This window comes from Hibiscus syriacus, unplaced genomic scaffold (assembly GCF_006381635.1).
Source record: "Hibiscus syriacus cultivar Baekdansim isolate YM2019G1 unplaced genomic scaffold, ASM638163v2 tig00110221_pilon, whole genome shotgun sequence".
NCBI lineage: Eukaryota > Viridiplantae > Streptophyta > Magnoliopsida > Malvales > Malvaceae > Hibiscus > Hibiscus syriacus.
Genome location: NW_024062635.1, coordinates 1506667 through 1525343, shown reverse-complemented (window position 1 = coordinate 1525343; position 18677 = coordinate 1506667). Strand labels below are relative to the sequence as shown.

Genomic DNA, 18677 nt, shown 5'->3' with positions numbered 1-18677 from the left:
TAAAACAATCATGAGAAGTGTACTTATAACATCAGGGTAAATATTAACCTATTTCATGTTCTTGAACTGCCTTTCGTTTGTTTGTAACTCATATGAGCTCCTTAATAACAGTTATTGTTTTTCCAAATTCTTGTTGTTTTCATGTTTCTGGGAGTTGTTTTTCTTATTCTAGTAAATACAGTTAATTATTGTAAATTGATTTTAGTGGAAATTATAAAAAACTTGCTTATTTTTCTCTTAATTTATTTCTCTCATCTTAGAACTAATGAGCTGAAATTAGACATTGATGTTCCTGACGACGTTACTATGAAATTCAAGCAATTCTGGTTAGACTTTAGAGACACCCCATTGAAAGGTAAGAATAGCTGGTCATTTATTCTTCCGCTTGATATTTAATGTCTAGTAATAAATTTTTTCTTTATGGTTATATAGCATTTTCTTACCATATCTTTTGGAACCCTTATGGGGCATGCCATTATTTTTCATATGATTATACATTTAGTTTGGCTATTTCCATTATTTACAATGGATTTTTTAACCTTTTACTGCATAAGTGAAAGTATCTTAATGCCGACCCAGGGAGAAATGCTATTCTACGAGGAATTTGCCCACAAGTTTTTGGACTCTTCATTGTGAAACTTGCAGGTGGTGTTCTGTCAGCCCATATTTTCTCTTGATACACATTCATGCATGTGTAGGCATATATGAAACTTTTGGAGTAAAACATACCGAACATTTATTTCCTTGATCTTAGTTGCACTCACACTGATTGGAGGTGTTCAACATGTTGATGCTTCTGGGAAAAAAATTCGAGGAGAGTCTCACTTGCTTCTTGTTGGTGACCCAGGCTACGTTATAGGGTTCTTTTTAAGTATTCACTTCTTTAGCCTTTAAATTGATCTGCAATTTCATGTTTGAACTGATAGCCTCTTTTATCGAGCCATATTCCTTGAAAGTAACTGAATAAGGTCTTTACTTGGTACCATGGAAAATATAGTTAATCTGTATCATGGCTTATAATTATTTACCTGCTGTATCATGTGATATGCTAGATTTCAATATTTTGGTTCTAGACAATTATAATTGGCTGCAAACCCCTGCGTTTTTTGTTTAAACCCTCAAGACCCCTGGATGATCAGTCCCCAAAGGTATACCATAATTAAGAAGTTCCTGGTCAAATCCTTTTTCCAAATAGTTGAGAATTGGACTTGTCCATGCATTTATGCATGTTAGGACTGACTCAGGCCTTCAAGTACTGTGCACAACTTAAATTTCTCTATGATTTAAAAAGATAGTGTTCGTGAAATGCTCGAATTGTTTGAATACTAGGATTCATGTCACGTAAAGAGTAAAGTATTATAATTTTTTGTACAGGTACGGGGAAATCTCAGTTCCTCAAATTTGCTGCAAAATTAAGCAACCGATCTGTCATCACAACTGGTCTGGGAAGCACTAGTGCTGGACTGACTGTTACTGCTGTCAAGGATGGTGGTAACTTTCATTTCACCTTTATTGGAATTTTGGATTCCCTTTAAGGAAAGCTGTTAATGTTGATAATAAATACTTAAATAGTAGTCCACATGATTATGCAATTTAATTAATTTTGTGAACTTGAAGAAAATAATTATGAATTGGATTCAACAACTGCTGAGGTATACTGTATACTAGTCAAGGGTGATAGTTCTAGAGCCAAGAATATGAAAAATGGTGGAAGTTTGGCTACATTTGCATCACTTTTCCTTTTGATTGTTCAAATAATTCTAGAGACAATAAAATTAAGGTAAATGCACGCTTTAGATTTGCAGCAAATCACCTAAAGGTTGTGTTAAAAGTTCCACAGCTTGACTAGATGGAAATATATGATTCATTCTTTACTCTTGGCATGAAACACGGGTGGAACGAACAGCGAACATTTCTGCACCTGAGATAACTGAAACAATGACCAAAATTCAGAATTCACTCTTGTTCTTTTCAAAAGGTTTTATGTGAATATTTTATTCTGTTGTTGGGTGTAGCAATTTAATGGCAATGATAACTGGAAGGAAAGGAGATGAGTGAAAGTTGTTGGAGCTAGAAACTAGGATATTAGAAAGGTTCACAATACATTATACCATTCAATTAATTTTGGAAGTTCATGAAACTATAAATTGAATATGAAAATATATTCATATGATTTTTTTTTATCGCAGTTTGGATCATTTCTTCAACTTATTTACCTCTAAATCATTTTATAATGAAAAAATGATTACTGATATGTAAGTAATTACTTGTCTCTTTGAAGGTAACAAATCAGTTAAATTATTATTACGAACTTGTACCTCCTTACATTTTGTTTTCTAATAAAGTTTTGCTTCAACCATCTCCATGGCATCCGTAAGGGAAACCTTATTAGGGAATGAGGAGCTGGTATGGTCTTACAATTTTGTCTTTTATCTGTTTATTGAAGGACAAGGATTTGACACTAATGGCTTTGCTTGTCTATTGAAAATTTATGGAAGTTTCATCCAGTTAGAGGGCTAATATATCTATGATATTGCTAGGGGAGTGGATGTTAGAAACTGGGGCCCTTTTTCTAGCAGATGGAGGTCTTTGTTGTATTTACGAATTTGATAGGTATGCCCTCTAAATAATAATCACAACTCTTTACTAGGAGCAAAACAGATTTTTCATCTTATACATTATGTAGATTGTAGATAAGATTTATATATTATTTGTAAATAGTTTGTTAGTTTAGGATAAAATCTCCTAGTTTATCTCTAATTTAAATTTTAAATAGAATTTGAATTATGTTAGACTTGTACAAAAGAGGTCCTTAAAAGGATGATGACTCTTCTTTTTATGTTGAGGAAAATGCAATAGAAGATATGCTTCTGAAGTTGCTTTTTTTGGTCTTTTAGAACCTGCTCTTTCACAAAGAAACTATATATTTCTGAACGACAAAAGAACAATTAATAGTGATAGAAAGTAAGTACTGTAACTTCCAAATGGTTATAGATTAGGATATACAAGATAAAGGACCAAGGCAGAAACAGGATCTAACCAAAGCATCAACCTAAAGCAACATACTTAGATTTCCAAACTCCAAATCAAATGATGGTGGTTATGATTCATGTATCTATGGAACAAAATTTATAACTGATCTGTATTTTCTTTTTTGTTTAATAAATATTTATCGTATTTCTTCCTTTTTTGGGGGTGGGGCTGTGGGATATAGTATGAGAGAACACGATAGGGCAACCATATATGAAGCAATGGAGCAGAAGACTATAAGTGTTGCAATGGTAGAGCATTTTTGCCACATTCGTTACCATAACTTGAGTTTGAATTCACGCGGATCACTATTTTGGTTAAAAAGTCTTCTCAAAACACCTTCCACTCTGTCATAATTAACCCTAGAGTTGTTTAATTCCTTATCTATTAATTATTTTTGGGGTAGGAAAGGCTAGAGGATCTGTATAACGGGAAAAAAAATCTTCTGTTCTACTTGAACTGTGGAAAAAGTAGTGGAGATGTTTGCCACTTTATCCTAGGGTGATTCGTGTACTTTAGAATTGTTTCATGGTCAATATTTATTCCAATAATTTTATCTTTTTCAATTAGTTTTCATTTATGTTTCTACTCAATTTATTCCAACAAATTGAACATTCAATAAACTTTAACGTGCATTCCAAACCTTAAGGCGAAGTCGTGGAGAAGATCCTTACCCTGTACAATACCGTGTTCATATCCATCTTCAAGTGCCTATGCCGTTTTCGCAACTTCACATGTTTTATTTTCTTTTACCTGTTAGAGAAGATCTGGAATAGTCTATTACTGTATTTTGCTGCATTATATTCGGATAATACCATACAAACCAGGTTTTAGCTTGGAGGCTATCAAGATTAATTAGTTTATGCAGCCTTTGCAATATTCTTTGAGATCTTTCATTTCTGTTTTCTCTGTCTACTTAAAATTTTGGTTGATTGTTAAGCAACTCTTTTCGGAGGGCAAAGAAGCAAAGCTTGTTAATCAACGTAATCTTGAATGGGGCCTATATCATCCTTGCCCAAATTTTGCATCCCACATTATTGGTTTCTTTTTGAATACTTTAGGAAAGTTGAGAGTTGTGAGATTTGTGAAGTTTATGGTGGATGCCATTGCCTCCTGTGAGTTGTGTTAGGTTTAAACTTTGAGTTTCCCACTTTATCTCTAATTCTAATATCCTAGTTTGTAGGAAAGACAACTTTTGATTTACTTAGAATCAGGGATTTAAATAGCGTTTGCGGTCGCGTTTTCGATCGCGTCGCGTTTATCGCGGTTGCGGACATAATAGATGCCATCGCGATCACTGTACGTGTCGCGGTCGTGAATTTTTTTTAATTTCACACAATTTATCGTAAAACATAATAATTATAATTATAATGTTAAGGAGTGACCAAAATAGTAGCAATCTGAAAGTTTAATGAGTAAATAAAAAAATTTTAAACTTCAGTGAGTAAAATAAGAGAGATAAGAAAGTTAAGTGATGATTTATGTAGTTTACCCTAATTAAAAAGAATAGAAAATGGGAGTAACTAAGTAAAAGTGGAACGACTTTTCTTCTCTTCTTACTTCTCAAGGGTTTTTTACTCTTTTCAGGCAGGAGTTTAATTTTTCTCCGATTTTTGACTCATTGTCTCTTCCCCTGTTTCCTCTTTGGCATCCACTCTTTAATCGCTTATTTTCCCACGGCTGAAGTTTGGTCAATTGAGCACATCTCTTTCTCTTTGGCCTCCCCTTTTTCTACTTGTTCTTTTTTAATGCTATTGGATAACGGAGATAGCATTCCGTTATCGATGTTATTTACCGTTAAACGCTAAATTGCGACCACGAAGGACCACTATTATCGTGATTTCACTACCACCATGATTTTCCAAAATATTGGTTTCGGACGGTGGTGTTACCGCGAAATAGCGACAGTTATTACGGTTGCGTTCCGCTATTTGAATCCCTGCTTAGAACTCTTATCTATCTCTTATAAACCCTATTTTTCCCTTTCTTTTATGTGTGTGAATCTTAAATAAAAATAAAAGCTTTCCTTGTTGAAAACCCTAGTTTTACATGGTATCAGTTTAGGTTAGATTCTTTACTACCCTCTCTCGACTCTTCCCAATATTATTAAACGCAAATAAAAAAAGTAAACTCCACCACTCTTACACCTCTCTTCAGTGGTAGACTCTCCGCTCTTCTTGTTGTGCTTCCTCACATGCCTCTGGTTCCTTAAGAACTTTGGATCCATCCCTTTGGTGGAAGTGTGGCGATGCCTCTTGAGTTTCTTGATGCCATTCTTGTGAGCCTTAAAGTTGATCCAATTAAATATGAATTATGGCCAGTGTATATGAAGTGATGCGACAATGGAGCTGTCATTTCATGGTGGACCTTCGATGTTCCAACAACTTCACCTGTGCGCTTCCGAGCCCAAACAGGCGTGTGTTGTCTGCGAAGGTAGTCTTGGATTGTTGATTCAGGAGCAAGTGATCATATGACGAGCAATTTCAATCTTTTTCAAAGTTTTCAGAAAGACAATTCCTCTTGTAGTGTCCATACAGCCGATGGTTTTCTCTCGCCTATTGTGGGCAGTGGCTCAATTCGCCTTAATCGCCACATTGTTTTATCTAATGTTCTCTACGTTCCGAATTGGCTTGCAGTCTTCTTTCAATTAGTAAATTGTCTGCTGATTTGGGCTGCACTTCTCGTTTTTACTCTGAATTTTGGGAATTTCAGGATTTTAACTCGGGATGGTGATTGGCAGTGCTAGGCATCGTGGTGGACTTTACATCCTTGAAGCCCCTCCTCCCTTCCAACTCGAGTACACCCTCTTGTTATATCTTCCTTTGTTTCCATATCCCCAAATGATGCGACTGGCAAAATTGTCTTGTGGCACTTTAGGTTAGGTCATCCTAGTTTTAGTTACCTTGCAAAATTGTTTCCCAAACTTTTCATTAACAAAATTCCCGTATATTTTTCTTGTGATATTTGTAAGCCTAGTAAAATTCTTGCCTTTAAATGTCCCCGAGATATTCTTTCAAAATGATCACGTCATTTCAAACCTTTCAGCACATATGTTCCTCTTCGTGTCTTTGGTTGTACAGCCTTTGTCCATGATCATAACCACACTAAATCTAAGCTTGATCCTCGAGCAATCCGATGTGTCTTTGTCAGATACTCGTCTCTCCAGAAAGGTTATCGATGTTATTCTCATTTACCAAAAAGTTCTTCAATTCTATGGATGTTACTTTCCAAGAACATAAGTCCTCTTCAAAACATGAAATCCAGGGAGAGTGAGTATGAATTTCAATTTTTTTCGATTAATACTGAACTACCCATCAATCTATCTCTTACTACACCTACCACCACTGAATCGACACCTAACACCACCATATTCGATGTTGAAAACTAAACTCTTAACCCAGCCGAATCTCCTAAAACACCAAGGTCATCTACAACACCCCTTACCGATCCCCTTACCTACAAACGATGACCAAACTAGTCCCACAACCCACTACACAACCTATGCAATGTCAAGAGCCGGAACCAGGTTTAAATTCCTTGAAAAATGAAGGAGATGATGATCAAAGTTTGGATGTGATGATTAATACTAGTGAGTTATCGATAGCTCAAAGGAAAGGAATATGACGATGTACAACTTATCCTATCAATAAATTTATTTCTTATGGTAAATCAATGCCTGGTTTTAAGACATTTACAACTCAGGTCGACAACATTCGCATTCCAGAGACTAGGAAAAGCATTAAAAAATACCTAGTGGAAGAATGAAGTGGAAGAAGGCAGTAGAAGAAGAACTTTCAGCCCTTGAAAACAACAAAACTTGGGTTATTGTCAATCTTCCTAAAGATAAGAAACCGATTGGCTGCCAATGGGTATTTACTGTGAAATACAAGGCAGGTGGCAGTGTTGAGCTGTATAAGGTTAGACTTACTCAGACTCATGGAGTAGACTATCAAGAGACTTTTGCTCCAGTTGCAAAGCTCAATTCGATATGAGTACTATTATCCTTGGCTATAAATAAGGATTGGATACTTCATCGGCTAATGTCAAGAATACTTTTCTCAAAGACAATCTTGAAGAAGAAGTCTATAAGCGAGTTCCATCAGGAGTAAAAAAACATTTTGGAAATCAGCGTGTTTGCAATTTGTTGAAGTCCTTATATGGTGTAAAACAATCTATTCGGGCTTGGTTTGATAGAATCACTAAGGTACTTTTGCATGGCAACTATAAACAATGTTAGTCTGATCATACTCTGTTTGTAAAAACTGCTCCAGATAAGAAGGCGATTTTGATTGTATCATCATCATAGGTGAAGACTTAATAGAAATCAAGAAATTGAAGACGTTACTAGCAAAGGAATTCGAAACCAAGGACTTAGGGACCTTGAAATATTTTTTGGGCATGGAAGTGGTAAGATCAAGAGAAGGAATTGCCATAAATTAAAGAAAGTACGTTCTACACTTACTCTCTAAGACTGGAATGACTGGTTGCAAGCCCTCGGAAACTCCCATGGAATTTAATCTGAAGTTGAGAAAAGACGAGAATTTAGTAAACAAGGAGATGTATCAAAGATTAGTTTGTAAGCTCATTTATCTATCCCTAACTAGGCCAAACATTGCCTACTCGGTTAGTATTGTGAGCCAATACATGAATGATCCTAAATAAGAACATTTGGAGATAGTAAATTGAATTTTGAGAATCTAAAGATGACACCGGGACATGGGCTAATTTTCAAAAAACATGAAGATAAAACAATAAAAATTTTCACAGATTCGAGCTGGGCTAGAGAATTAACTGATAGAAGATTAACTACAGGTTATTGTTCGTTTTTTAGGGGAAACTTCGTGACTTGGAGAAGCAAGAAACAAATAATAGTCTCAAGAAGCAGTGCAGAAGCAAAATATCGGGAGATAACACTCAAAATCTGTGAAGGTGTTTGGTTTTAAAGGCTCCTAACCGAACTAGAGATGTGCGACAAAAGCCACTTTGAACTTCAGAGCGATAGAAAGTCGGCAATAAGTATTGCGAAGAATCCAATACATTATGACATAACAAAACATGTGGAGATCGACAGACACTTCATTGCAGAGAAAGTGAATGGCAGACCTGTAAAGCTAAACTATGTCTCTTCACAAAATCAGCTAGTTGATGTATTGACCAAGGCACTTCCGAGGATTACTTTCGACGAAATTACATCCAAGCTATGTCTTTATAATATTTACTCCCTAACTTGAGGGGGGTGTGAGTTGTGTTAGGTTTAAACTCTGAGTTTCCCACTTTATCTCTAATTCTAGTATCCTAGTTTGTAGGAAAGACAACTTTTGATTTACTTAGAACTCTTATTTATCTCTTATAAACCCCCCATGTATTCTTTTTCTTTTATGTGTGTGAATCTTGAATAAAATAAAAGCTTTCCTTCTTGAAAACCCTAGTTTTACACCTACATGGAATAGGCGGATTGTTGACCAAGTCACACTAATTGTTGCCATGTGCTGTTTATTTTCCTAGATTGTTTAAATTTTGTTATCTGGCATCCATCTTTTGTTCTTTATTTATTTTGAATGGCTACGTATACTTGCTTCTTGGTATAAGCACGACTATTAAACAAGTTTCGGCATCTTTCTTATTTTTCAGGCTGGCCTTGTTACTGCTCTTAGTACCAGGACAATTGTTTTTGGGGCAACAAATCCCAAAGGACACTATGATTCTGATCAACGTATCATTTCAATTTAGATAATTAGTTTGATTGAAATTTTGCGTTCTAAACAATTCTTTCCCCAAGCCTTTTCTATCTATAGTTTCATTCCATCTACCCTGAATGTTTCTCGTAGTTTTACTTATATTGTATTGTTCTTAACCAAATCTAGCTCTTTCTGTCAATACGTCACTCTCTGGTCCCTTACTAAGTAGATTTGATATTGTCCTTGTCCTCTTGGATACAAAGAACCCTGAATGGGATGCAGTTGTATCATCACACATTCTGGGTGAGGTAATTAGTTCCTAAACTTGTAGAGGCATTTGAATAGATATCTGACATTGAAAAAGAACAGGGATTTGAATATTAATATCAAAAATTTATTTTAATTTCAGGGAGAATACAAAAATGCCAAGCTGGATGAAGATCTAGCAAATATCTGGCCACTTTCTATCCTTTGGTGGTAAATATTTCTTTCGTGCATGGAACTATTGGATCACTCTCTAAAACTTTTGTTTAAATTCTTCTATTAGCAACCCTTTTATCATTATTATTCTTTTTCCATTTTCGTGGGAGGGGATTGGTTGGGGTTTCTAGGTAGTATTTGAAGCAAATTTATGCTGGACCGCTAAGTACTCAACAATCTTATGTGTCTCCTTGCATCATTTCAGTTTGTAGCTTTTGTAGATGTCTTGCAGGTATATTGGCTACGCAAAAAAACACTTCAAACCAGTGCTTACAAAAGAGGCCAAAAAGGTTATCTCAAGTTACTATCAACTCCAAAGGAGATCAGCCACACATAACGCAGGTTCTTCTTTTAGAAATCCTTTCTACTAGATCAAAATTGTCATTTATTTTATTGGCATTGATCATACTATAATGGGCAATGCAAAGCAAGAACAACAGTGCGCATGCTTGAAAGCTTGATACGCCTTGCTAAAGGTATGTTAGAGAATGTGTTGATTCAACATCCTCATCTGCCTTACACTTTTTTTCCGTTGGCTATCTTGTTCACAATGTTGCAGCTGTATCCAGTTGACAATAATGATTTTGATGCTCTCAATGTTGCAGCACATGCGAGGCTTATGTTCAGAAATGAGGTCACCAGATTAGACGCCATAGCAGCCATTTTATGCATTGAATCATCCATGACCATCTCTTCTATTATAGACAGCATAGGGAATGCCCTGCACTCCAATTTCACCGAAAACCCTGATCAGGAATGTATCCTTGCAAACTCTCTGCTTACTTTATAATTGAAGTGTTACTTAGGAACTTGTCAAATTGGAAAGATTTTTGAATTCTTGACTTAAATGTATAGATGCCAAGCAAGAAAAAGTAATTCTTGAAAAGTTCAGTTTGGTTGATGAGTCCCAGGAATCAAATGGCTTGGGAGGCTTCTGCTGATGGAAAATTTGCAAGAACATGGAATCATCCTTGTTGCTTTTCGGATTGCGTTAACAGCCGTAAGCTGTTCTTATAGAAAATTTACCTTTTTGCACTTTGCTAGGATAGCGAAATGCTAGTCTTGAAGTAGATGTTGAGAAAGTTCAGAAGAAAAAAACCTTTGAACGGAAACTTCTTTCAAAACCTTAGTTCCAGCCGAGGGTCTAATGGTATATCAGGATTAGTTCTGTAAATTTAGAGGAATTTCGTTTGTATTTATTAACACTGCTGTAATGTTTTTATGCCTTAGGAGACTCAAAGCCCTTTTCTAGAGGTATCCATGGCTTAAACCGAACCCTAGCTAAAAAAAATTGGTTTTGCCAATTAGAACTGAGTTGAAAGCTGTGCTAGTTATTTTAATACATGATTATGGCCTACGGTATTCTTTGGCCAAATTATAATTTTGAGTACTTTATTGTGCTTAAATTTAGATTTTAGTCTGTATACTTTAATTTGATCATTTATTTTTATAATTTCATTAGTTAGGTCAAATAGTTAATATTTTTTAATTGGAAAGTGAGGCCAACAGGCCTAATTACACAGGGACTGTAATTGAAGGGAGGTCCATGCAAGTCCCTATGCATGCATGAACATGCAAACCAAAGCTAAAGGATCTTATCGACTTGAGATCAAGTACGAACTTATCATAATTTATAAAATTTTAGGGTTATATAATATAAAGAAAATATCCAAATTATATGAAAATTTGAATTTCTCAGGGGCTCTTTCAGCCCACTCGATCAATTACATGCACGCAACTATACTATTGATCTCACCAAAACATATGGACTGGAACTAGGATTGAGATCCCTAACAAATTGGTTATTGGTTATATCAACATTATCATTCTGCACTGGGATGTGCTCAAAGCCACTAGACCAAGCTTGTAAACCTTAAAAAATGACTCATAACTCAGCTTGCAGGACTGTCACAATGCCGACGTCCTTGTTATAGCCCAGACTCCACGTATTAAGAGCAGCCCACCCTAGAAGGGGTGGCTGCCATTGAATGCTTCAGTCACCATAACGCATTGACCTCGGTCCATGCACTTGACGCTACCTTAATTCAAGCAGTCGACACCGTAGGACTTACCTGTGAAAACAAAGTAGTTTCTGTGCTTCCACGCATGGAAGCAACTCTATGGTATCTCGCTGTGAAAGCAACCATAGAGGGAAGATTAGTTGATAGCCAATCATAAAAGGGAAAATAAAAGAAAACTGGAGAAACATCTTGGCCAAGCAAACAATAGGCTCCATGCTTTTATTTTAGCGAGTTGTTTGGTAATTTTGTATTGTTATTCTTTCATATCTTTATTCATATTTGTATTAAGGTTTTAAAATGATTCAAAGTGATTTATCTATCAACAATTTTGTTGCATGTTATCTTATATGTATTGGTTCATATCCTTAAATGACTATCTACTACTACTCCTAACAGCCTAAAACAAATATATTTATGGGTGAATATAAATCGAGCTTCAAGAAAGTAATTATTAGTATCAAAGAGTCAAATTCTCGTTTTGTTGTGTCTTAATTCTTTCATATTTCTTCTTCTACTTCATTGAGGTCTTGTGAGCTGTCATTGTATTCTCCTCCATATATTTTTATATTTTGATGTTATTCCAATCTTTTTCATCAATAAACTAAAAGTAGTTGGTTGGAGCCACCAACACCTTCCCTAGTTTTCTCCTACTCGTTACCCTCTTTGATTTCTTTCTTCCTGTTTCCAGAATTTTCTTCTTTTTGGCTTTTGCTTTGATGGTTCCTCTAAATGGGTTTCCAACATAGAAAGTTAACTTCTGGTTGTACCAATGAAACCTCAACAACTAACTGCGATTTTTGTTACGACTACTGTCGTGCAGTATGTTATGAGTTTTGCCCTGGTTTTTGCTCTTTTGAGCCTGACCCATCTTATGTTCATCAATACCCTCCTCCTCCTCCTCCGACTCCTCTTTCTGATTCAAAGAAACTGAAAACGTTCGTGATCATAACTTCAACGCTCCTTGTCTCCACTTTTCTGGCTCTATGCTGTTTAGTTTACTACGCTAGAAGACGTTCTAATGCTCGGAGGAGGAGATCATTGGAGGCGGGCCGCGACGAATTCGTGGATGAAGATCATGGTCCCATCGTTGACCATCCCATCTGGTACATCAACACGGTTGGTTTGCAATCCTCCATCATCCGTTCCATCGCGGTTTGTAAGTATAAGAGAGGAGAGGGTCTTGTTGAAAGGACGGAGTGTTGTGTTTGCTTGAACGAGTTCCAAGAGGACGAGACTCTTAGACTGTTGCCTAACTGTAGCCATGCTTTTCACATATCTTGTATTGATAATTGGCTTAGATCGCACACTAACTGTCCTATGAGCCGAGCACCGATTGTTTCCAACGCCGGTAATAGGGGACCATCGTCTTCGTCTGAAGACTCCGGAGGAGCTGAAGAAACCCAAGTGGTGGCTGTGGAAGAATCTGAGAGAGGAACTGACGGTGGAACAAGTGAAATAGAGGAAATGGCTGTTGAAAATGAAGGAACAGAGGATGGGATTCAACCTATGAGAAGACCAGTTTCTTTGGATTCCATGGCAGCTTCTCAAATCAGCCATGGTCTTGTTAATGGTAATGGTAATTCAGATAATGAATTGGGTAAGGGAAACAAGTGAGGGTAAGTCTAAAACTGATTTTGACACTAAAAATACTTTAGGTAAATATCATATTTAGTCATGCACCTATTTCCGTAGTTTCATTTTGGTCACCTAATTATTTGTTTTTCAAAATCATACATAACCTTACATTTTGGTTCTGTTTAAAAATAAATAGATTGATATTTCTTTTCAATAATGACGTGACATAACCTTAAGGTGACACGTCAACACCACCATTAATTTTCTAACAACGAGTGACCAAAACGTAACGTTAGGTATGATTTTAAAGAAAAAAAATTGAGTGACCAAAATGGAACAGGGAAATATTTGATTGGCTAAAAGAAATGACAAACATACTATAAAATGTCTTGGGAACCCAACAAGCTGTGAGTTTTCTTTATATATATGATCTCAAGAAACTAGAGTAATAGATGATGCATAACTCTTATAATAATACACATGAACAAGGTTCATGAAAAAAAATGATCCTTGTTGGAGCAATTGTGAATCGTTAGTAAACTTTTTGAGACAAAAATGATTATGTTATCTTGTTGTTTAATTATTGTTGCCTATGCAAAACTAGGCATGTAGAGGTGCAGATCTGTCTATTGTTCAACAATAGAAAATGTTCAAATTTTAGCATTGATCTTATTTGTGTCTATTGGAGAACCCAAGTGAAATGAACCTTTGATGTCCCTGCAGCTTCTAAAATGCTATAATCAAGACATTTCAAAGGTTTTAATTTAAGATAATAAATGGGTAAAAATAAACCTGAACAAATTTTAATTATACCTTAATATAACAAGTTCATTATGCATTTAAGAAAATATGGTATCAATACTTAATCTTGAGTATTGGTATTCTTGATATATATATTGTAACACCTCTAACTCGATTAATTGAGAATCAATTCAATGATATCACATTGATTGATCGTAACTTAATTTATTCGTATCAAATCTAAAATAGACAATAAAACTCTCAAACTTATCAACATTCTCATAATCATGGACCGATTTTCATAAACAACAAACATAAGAACCTCAAAACAAAGAATTTCTTCAAAGGAGACAATGTGACAATTCTACACATTTTAAGGAGTAATTTTTAAATTGTAAATCTTTCAAGAATAATTTGATATATTCATTTTAATTGATTTGAAATATTATTAGACACATGCTCTTTCGAAATTAATTAAAAAATGGTCCAATTCTGACGCCAATTGATAAAGTTATAAATTAAAGACAAAATTTTAAAATTTAAAGCTCAATTTCAAAATTGTGTGCCCAATTTAAAAAACAGAGCCCCTAATTTCGACACTAAAACTTGGGTTTCAAAATTAAACGTATAAAATTTTACAAATCGGCTTAAGTTTTACTAACCTCAAAAAACTTATTTTTTTCATCTAACAATTCAAGTTGAGAGCATTTAACATCAAATTACTCTCACCATATATCAAAACCTCAACAAGCAAATCAGATACAATCATCAACAACATCACTTAAACATGAATCATTCAAAGTTAAGCCTTAAAGTTCATATATTGATTCATTTTCAAGAGATTATCAATAATCATGCAATTATAAGTTTCATAAACTTAACTTGATATCATTCTATGAGTATCAAATTTAACACTAAACTTAACAGCAAATATCAAAACAAACCAAACAGTGACAAGTTTAACCACAAGAGAAAAAGTATCGACATAGTCAACACCCTTTCTTTAACTATACCCCTTGGCTACAAGGCATGCCTTATATCTTTCAATAGTATCAGAAGTTGTATTTGATTTTGTAGACTCATTTGCGACCAATGAGAATTTTATTTGGTGGCAAAAGAACCACATACCATGTACCACTAGTTTTCAAGACTTGAATTTCTTCTTTCATGGCTTGAATCCACACAAAAATTTAATAACTTCTGTAACATCCTCAAAACCGGTTAGTGACTAAATTGTAAAACTTTAGAATTTAGTGACTAAAGTAAAAAATTGAAAAGTTTAGGGACTTATATTGAAAATTTTGTGTAGGACTAAGTAGCAAAGAAGGAGGAATGGAAGGGAAAAATGGTCATTTGACCTATAGATGAATTAAAAATATATTGTGGTAAGGATATATACACGTGGAGTTGAAGAATTAAAGGAAAAAGAAAGTTTTCAGAGAACTCTTCTTCACTCTTCTTTATCTTCAGTCGTGAGCTACCATAACAAGGTGAGTCTTCTTGTTAGTTGATTTTGGATTGAATTTAAGTTTGGTTTATGATCCTTATATGATACTTAAGCTTAAGGAAAGCTTATGTTATCTTAAAATCAAAAAATGAAGGAGTTAGAAAGGATTAAAAATAAGGGGTTTAAAAGTAAAATCTTGGAAAAGAGTTGATAAGTAGAATTTGAAAATAAACTTGACTTGTCATCAGTTAAATTAAGAAGTATGAAGTGTTAGAATTGAAATTAGAACATGTTGGAAATTTGGTATGATTCTTAATTTCAAGATATAGGAGGAGATTTTGAAGATAAAAATGTGTTAGGTGAATAGAAATTGGTTTAAGTATGTGTACTTGAGTTAAGAGTATGAAAGGGAATAAGACATGAAGGATTTGAGTTGATATGGATAAATTTTTGGGTTTTAAAAGTGAAATCTGGTCTAAGAGTATCAATACTTCTTCATCCAGTACCGATACTTCAAGAGTAAAATAGTGATTTTTGGTATAGGGGTATCGATGCTGGTTGAACAGTATTGATACTATAAGCCTGAATTTGACAACGTTATTCATGGAGTATCAATACTTGTGAAAGTAATATCGATACCAAGGGTACCGATACCATAAGATCAGTATCAGTACCATTTTTTAAATAAGTATTACAGAATCAAAAATGGGTATCGATACCCCGGCTTGGTATCGATACCACAGCTAAGGAAGTATATGTATAATTAAGGATAGTATCGATACTACTCAAGTAGAAATTTATATAAAGCCTTTCTTTTAGCTTAAGATTATTAGGATCAAATTATGATGTTTAGATTGATGATATGTGTATAAAATGTATGATTGTGTAGATATCGAGTACAAGCAAGTTCTGGAATGACCGTAGAGTTAGGATCAATCCAAAGAGATAAAATCATAGAAATGGATTTTGGAATTAAGTAAGGCTAAGGTGAGTGCATACTAGTTCAATGGAAAAAAAACTTGTGATAAGTCTATTTCCTATGTTAGTTTTCATGGTCCAATAGTTATGAATATGCTATATGTGCATGTGATATGTGATATGAGAGCTATAGGTATAGTTGGCATGCCAAGAGTCGATGGTTACATAGGTCCTTCGGGACATATACATGAGGTCATTCAGGACAAATTTCACATGCCACTCAGTGGACCCTTATATGAGCTGTGGGGACAACATATGTGCACAACCTCAATGTAATCGCACTCCTTAAGTTCTCAGTAATGTACATAAGCCTATAAAAGATATAAAAAGTGTTAACATGATAACATTATTATGTTCTATCATGTTATTATTGTTTACAATGAATAATATGTGATATGATAGAATAATGATATGATAGTTATGATTTTATTTGAATAATTACATTGCATGTTCATATTTATAGGAAATACATTATTATATTTTTATAAGTCTATGACTTAGCGTATAAGTTTTACATGTAGGTACTGAGAAGTAAGAGGATCAGACCTAGGTCCAGCAGAACAACATACCTCCACTCGTAGACCAGATCAGAAGTAAATTCACAGTATGTATTTTGTTATATCAAATGTGTTGGCATGTAGAAAAGTGTAATTTACATATGCTCTAATAAGTTTTTGTAATATTTTGATCGTACTTATGTAAATTATTAACTTTATTTTAATGAAAGTTTAAATTTTTATGATTTTATAAGTTTTAAAAGTTTTGATCAGTCATTGTGACACCTCGGATTCGTATTCGGGTCGGGTACGGGTTGGGGATGTTATATTTAATGGTATCAGAGCTACGGTTTAGCCAATTCTAGGCATAAACTAGAGTCTAGAGTGTCTTTAAATGTGTACATGCCAACATAAAAGTAAGAACTTCTGATCTGATAACAGTAACGAGTATGTTGTTTTGCTAATAGAGATATATGGTTATCTCTTATTAGATGTCTGGACATGATAGCTCCCGAAGTGAAGCGAGAGATGATAGGCCAGCTGAGAGTAGTAATTCACCTGCCCTAGCCAGGAAAGGTAAAGGACATGCACCTTCTGGAGTACCTGTACAAGACCAAGACGTTTTCTTCATGACGTTGGACGCTATCTTGACGCATTTCCAACCTCATTCTTTCTCAACTCAGAGGATGAACATAGCAAAGGAGTTAAAGGAATTATGAGCTCCTGAGTTCAAAGGTGACGCAGAGGAAGGTCCTGTTGCTGCGGACCTCTGGTTCAATGATGTGAAGATCATGTTAGATGGACTCCACTATTCTGATATGGAGAAGTTAGATGAAGTAGTCTTCTTGCTTCGTGGGCAAGAGAGAATCTAGTGGACGAATGTCACTATGAGGATGACCAGTGATCAGGTGTCATGGTCTTTGTTTCTAAAAGAGTTTAAGCACAAGTAAATAGGAGATCAGTTCATCAAACAGATGAAGTAAGAATTTTTGACTCTGAAGCAATGGAACCACACTGTGTATGAATATGAGTACGAGTTTAACAAGTTAACTCATTTTGCAGCTGAGTTGATTCCGACAGAGAAAGACGCATGCAAGTGGTTTGTTGAGGGCTTGCGCCCAAGGTTAAAAGAGATGTTGATCGTATTGAACTTGTCCGTGTTTCAAGATGTAGTGAATCATACTAAAGCTCTAGAGAGAGCCCTTAATGAACGGTTTGGGGAGCAAAGAGCCCAACCGTCTAAAAGAACTGAGGCTTCATCGAGTTTTGCACCATCCAAGAGAGGTAGGGATTCTGGTTTTTGATCTCATGCGAGATCTGAGTCAGTGGCATCCTCTGCTAGGGGATCAAACCAGATAAGAACTAGAAAGACTCAATCAATAGGGTCTGGTGATGGGAGAGCACAGCAGGGACAAGTCAGACAATGTCAGATTTGTGAAAGAAACCATAGTAGTATATATAGAGTAAAATCCTGAGCTTGTTTTCGATGTGGGGAAACATGAAATTTCATGACAGATTGTCCATTAAGGGTCGGAGAGCCTCCACAGTCAGAGCAATCTACTTCGATGTCTCAGAGAGGACGAGGTAGAGGTAGAGGAAGAAATCAGTCGGAATTCTCTACTCAACAGGAAGTACGCTCCACTGCTCGAGTGTATAACATCAAGACTAATGAAGATCGTGATGATCCAGAGATAATTGCAAGTACTTTTCTACTGTATGATAAATGTGTTATGGTATTGATTAATCCGGGGTCTACATACTCATATATTAGTAGTAAATTAGTGAGATAATTGGGAATTCAATTAGAAGCTACTAGTAGTGATGTAATAGTGACAAATCCATTAGGACATAGTGCTAGGATAAATAGAGTGTGTTGAGGGTGTCCCATATGGATTCAGGGAATTGAATTCCCTACTAATCTGATGGAATTACCCTTTGACGAATTCAAAGTGATACTAGGAATGGACTAGTTATATCACTATCATACAAATGTTGATTGTAGACTGAAGAGCGTAACATTAATCAGTTCATATGGATTAGTAGTAATAGTGTTCAGTGAAAGATGGAATTCATTGGCAAATTCTATATCAGTGATGTCAACAAAGAAGTTATTACTACAAGGATCTCAGGGTTTCATTACTAATGAGCTGGATACTAGAACTAAGGAGAAAGGATTAGAAGAAATTTCTATAGTCAGAGAATTTTTCGATGTCTTTCCTGCAGAGTTGCC

At 35.2% G+C, this 18677-nt stretch overlaps 2 protein-coding genes and 1 long non-coding RNA gene across 3 annotated transcripts; all 3 read left to right on the top strand.

The window, feature by feature from the left end:
* Nucleotides 1–200: 200 nt before the first annotated feature.
* On the top strand, nucleotides 201–802 carry LOC120114284. Its single transcript, XR_005515376.1, has 3 exons — nucleotides 201–355; nucleotides 580–645; nucleotides 755–802. It is a non-coding gene; the product is annotated as an uncharacterized LOC120114284 (long non-coding RNA).
* Nucleotides 803–1226: 424 nt separating this feature from the next.
* On the top strand, nucleotides 1227–10278 carry LOC120114212 (probable DNA helicase MCM9). Its single transcript, XM_039135187.1, has 13 exons — nucleotides 1227–1252; nucleotides 1355–1491; nucleotides 2541–2613; nucleotides 3215–3346; nucleotides 4092–4145; nucleotides 6785–6947; nucleotides 8662–8743; nucleotides 8895–9016; nucleotides 9118–9185; nucleotides 9421–9530; nucleotides 9617–9664; nucleotides 9794–9946; nucleotides 10044–10278. The coding sequence occupies exons 1-13, from the start codon at nucleotides 1227–1229 to the stop codon at nucleotides 10127–10129; spliced, it is 1254 nt and encodes a 417-aa protein (XP_038991118.1). The 3' UTR covers nucleotides 10130–10278.
* A 1530-nt stretch (nucleotides 10279–11808) lies between these two features.
* LOC120114282 (RING-H2 finger protein ATL54-like) lies at nucleotides 11809–12824 on the top strand. The gene has a single exon (XM_039135246.1). It carries the CDS (start codon nucleotides 11939–11941, stop codon nucleotides 12821–12823), a length of 885 nt encoding a protein of 294 aa, XP_038991177.1. The 5' UTR covers nucleotides 11809–11938; the 3' UTR covers nucleotide 12824.
* Nucleotides 12825–18677: the final 5853 nt, after the last annotated feature.

Bases quoted from the DNA above. Each gene is read 5' to 3' on its own strand.
- LOC120114212 (XM_039135187.1), top strand. From the start codon at position 1,227: ATGTTAGGACTGACTCAGGCCTTCAA. The intron at 1,492-2,540 runs GTAACTTTCATT...TGATATTGCTAG, and splicing joins TACTGCTGTCAAGGATGGTG to GGGAGTGGATGTTAGAAACT. The intron at 9,947-10,043 runs GTATCCTTGCAA...TTAAATGTATAG, and splicing joins CGAAAACCCTGATCAGGAAT to ATGCCAAGCAAGAAAAAGTA.
- LOC120114282 (XM_039135246.1), top strand. From the start codon at position 11,939: ATGGGTTTCCAACATAGAAAGTTAACTTCTGGTTGTACCAATGAAACC.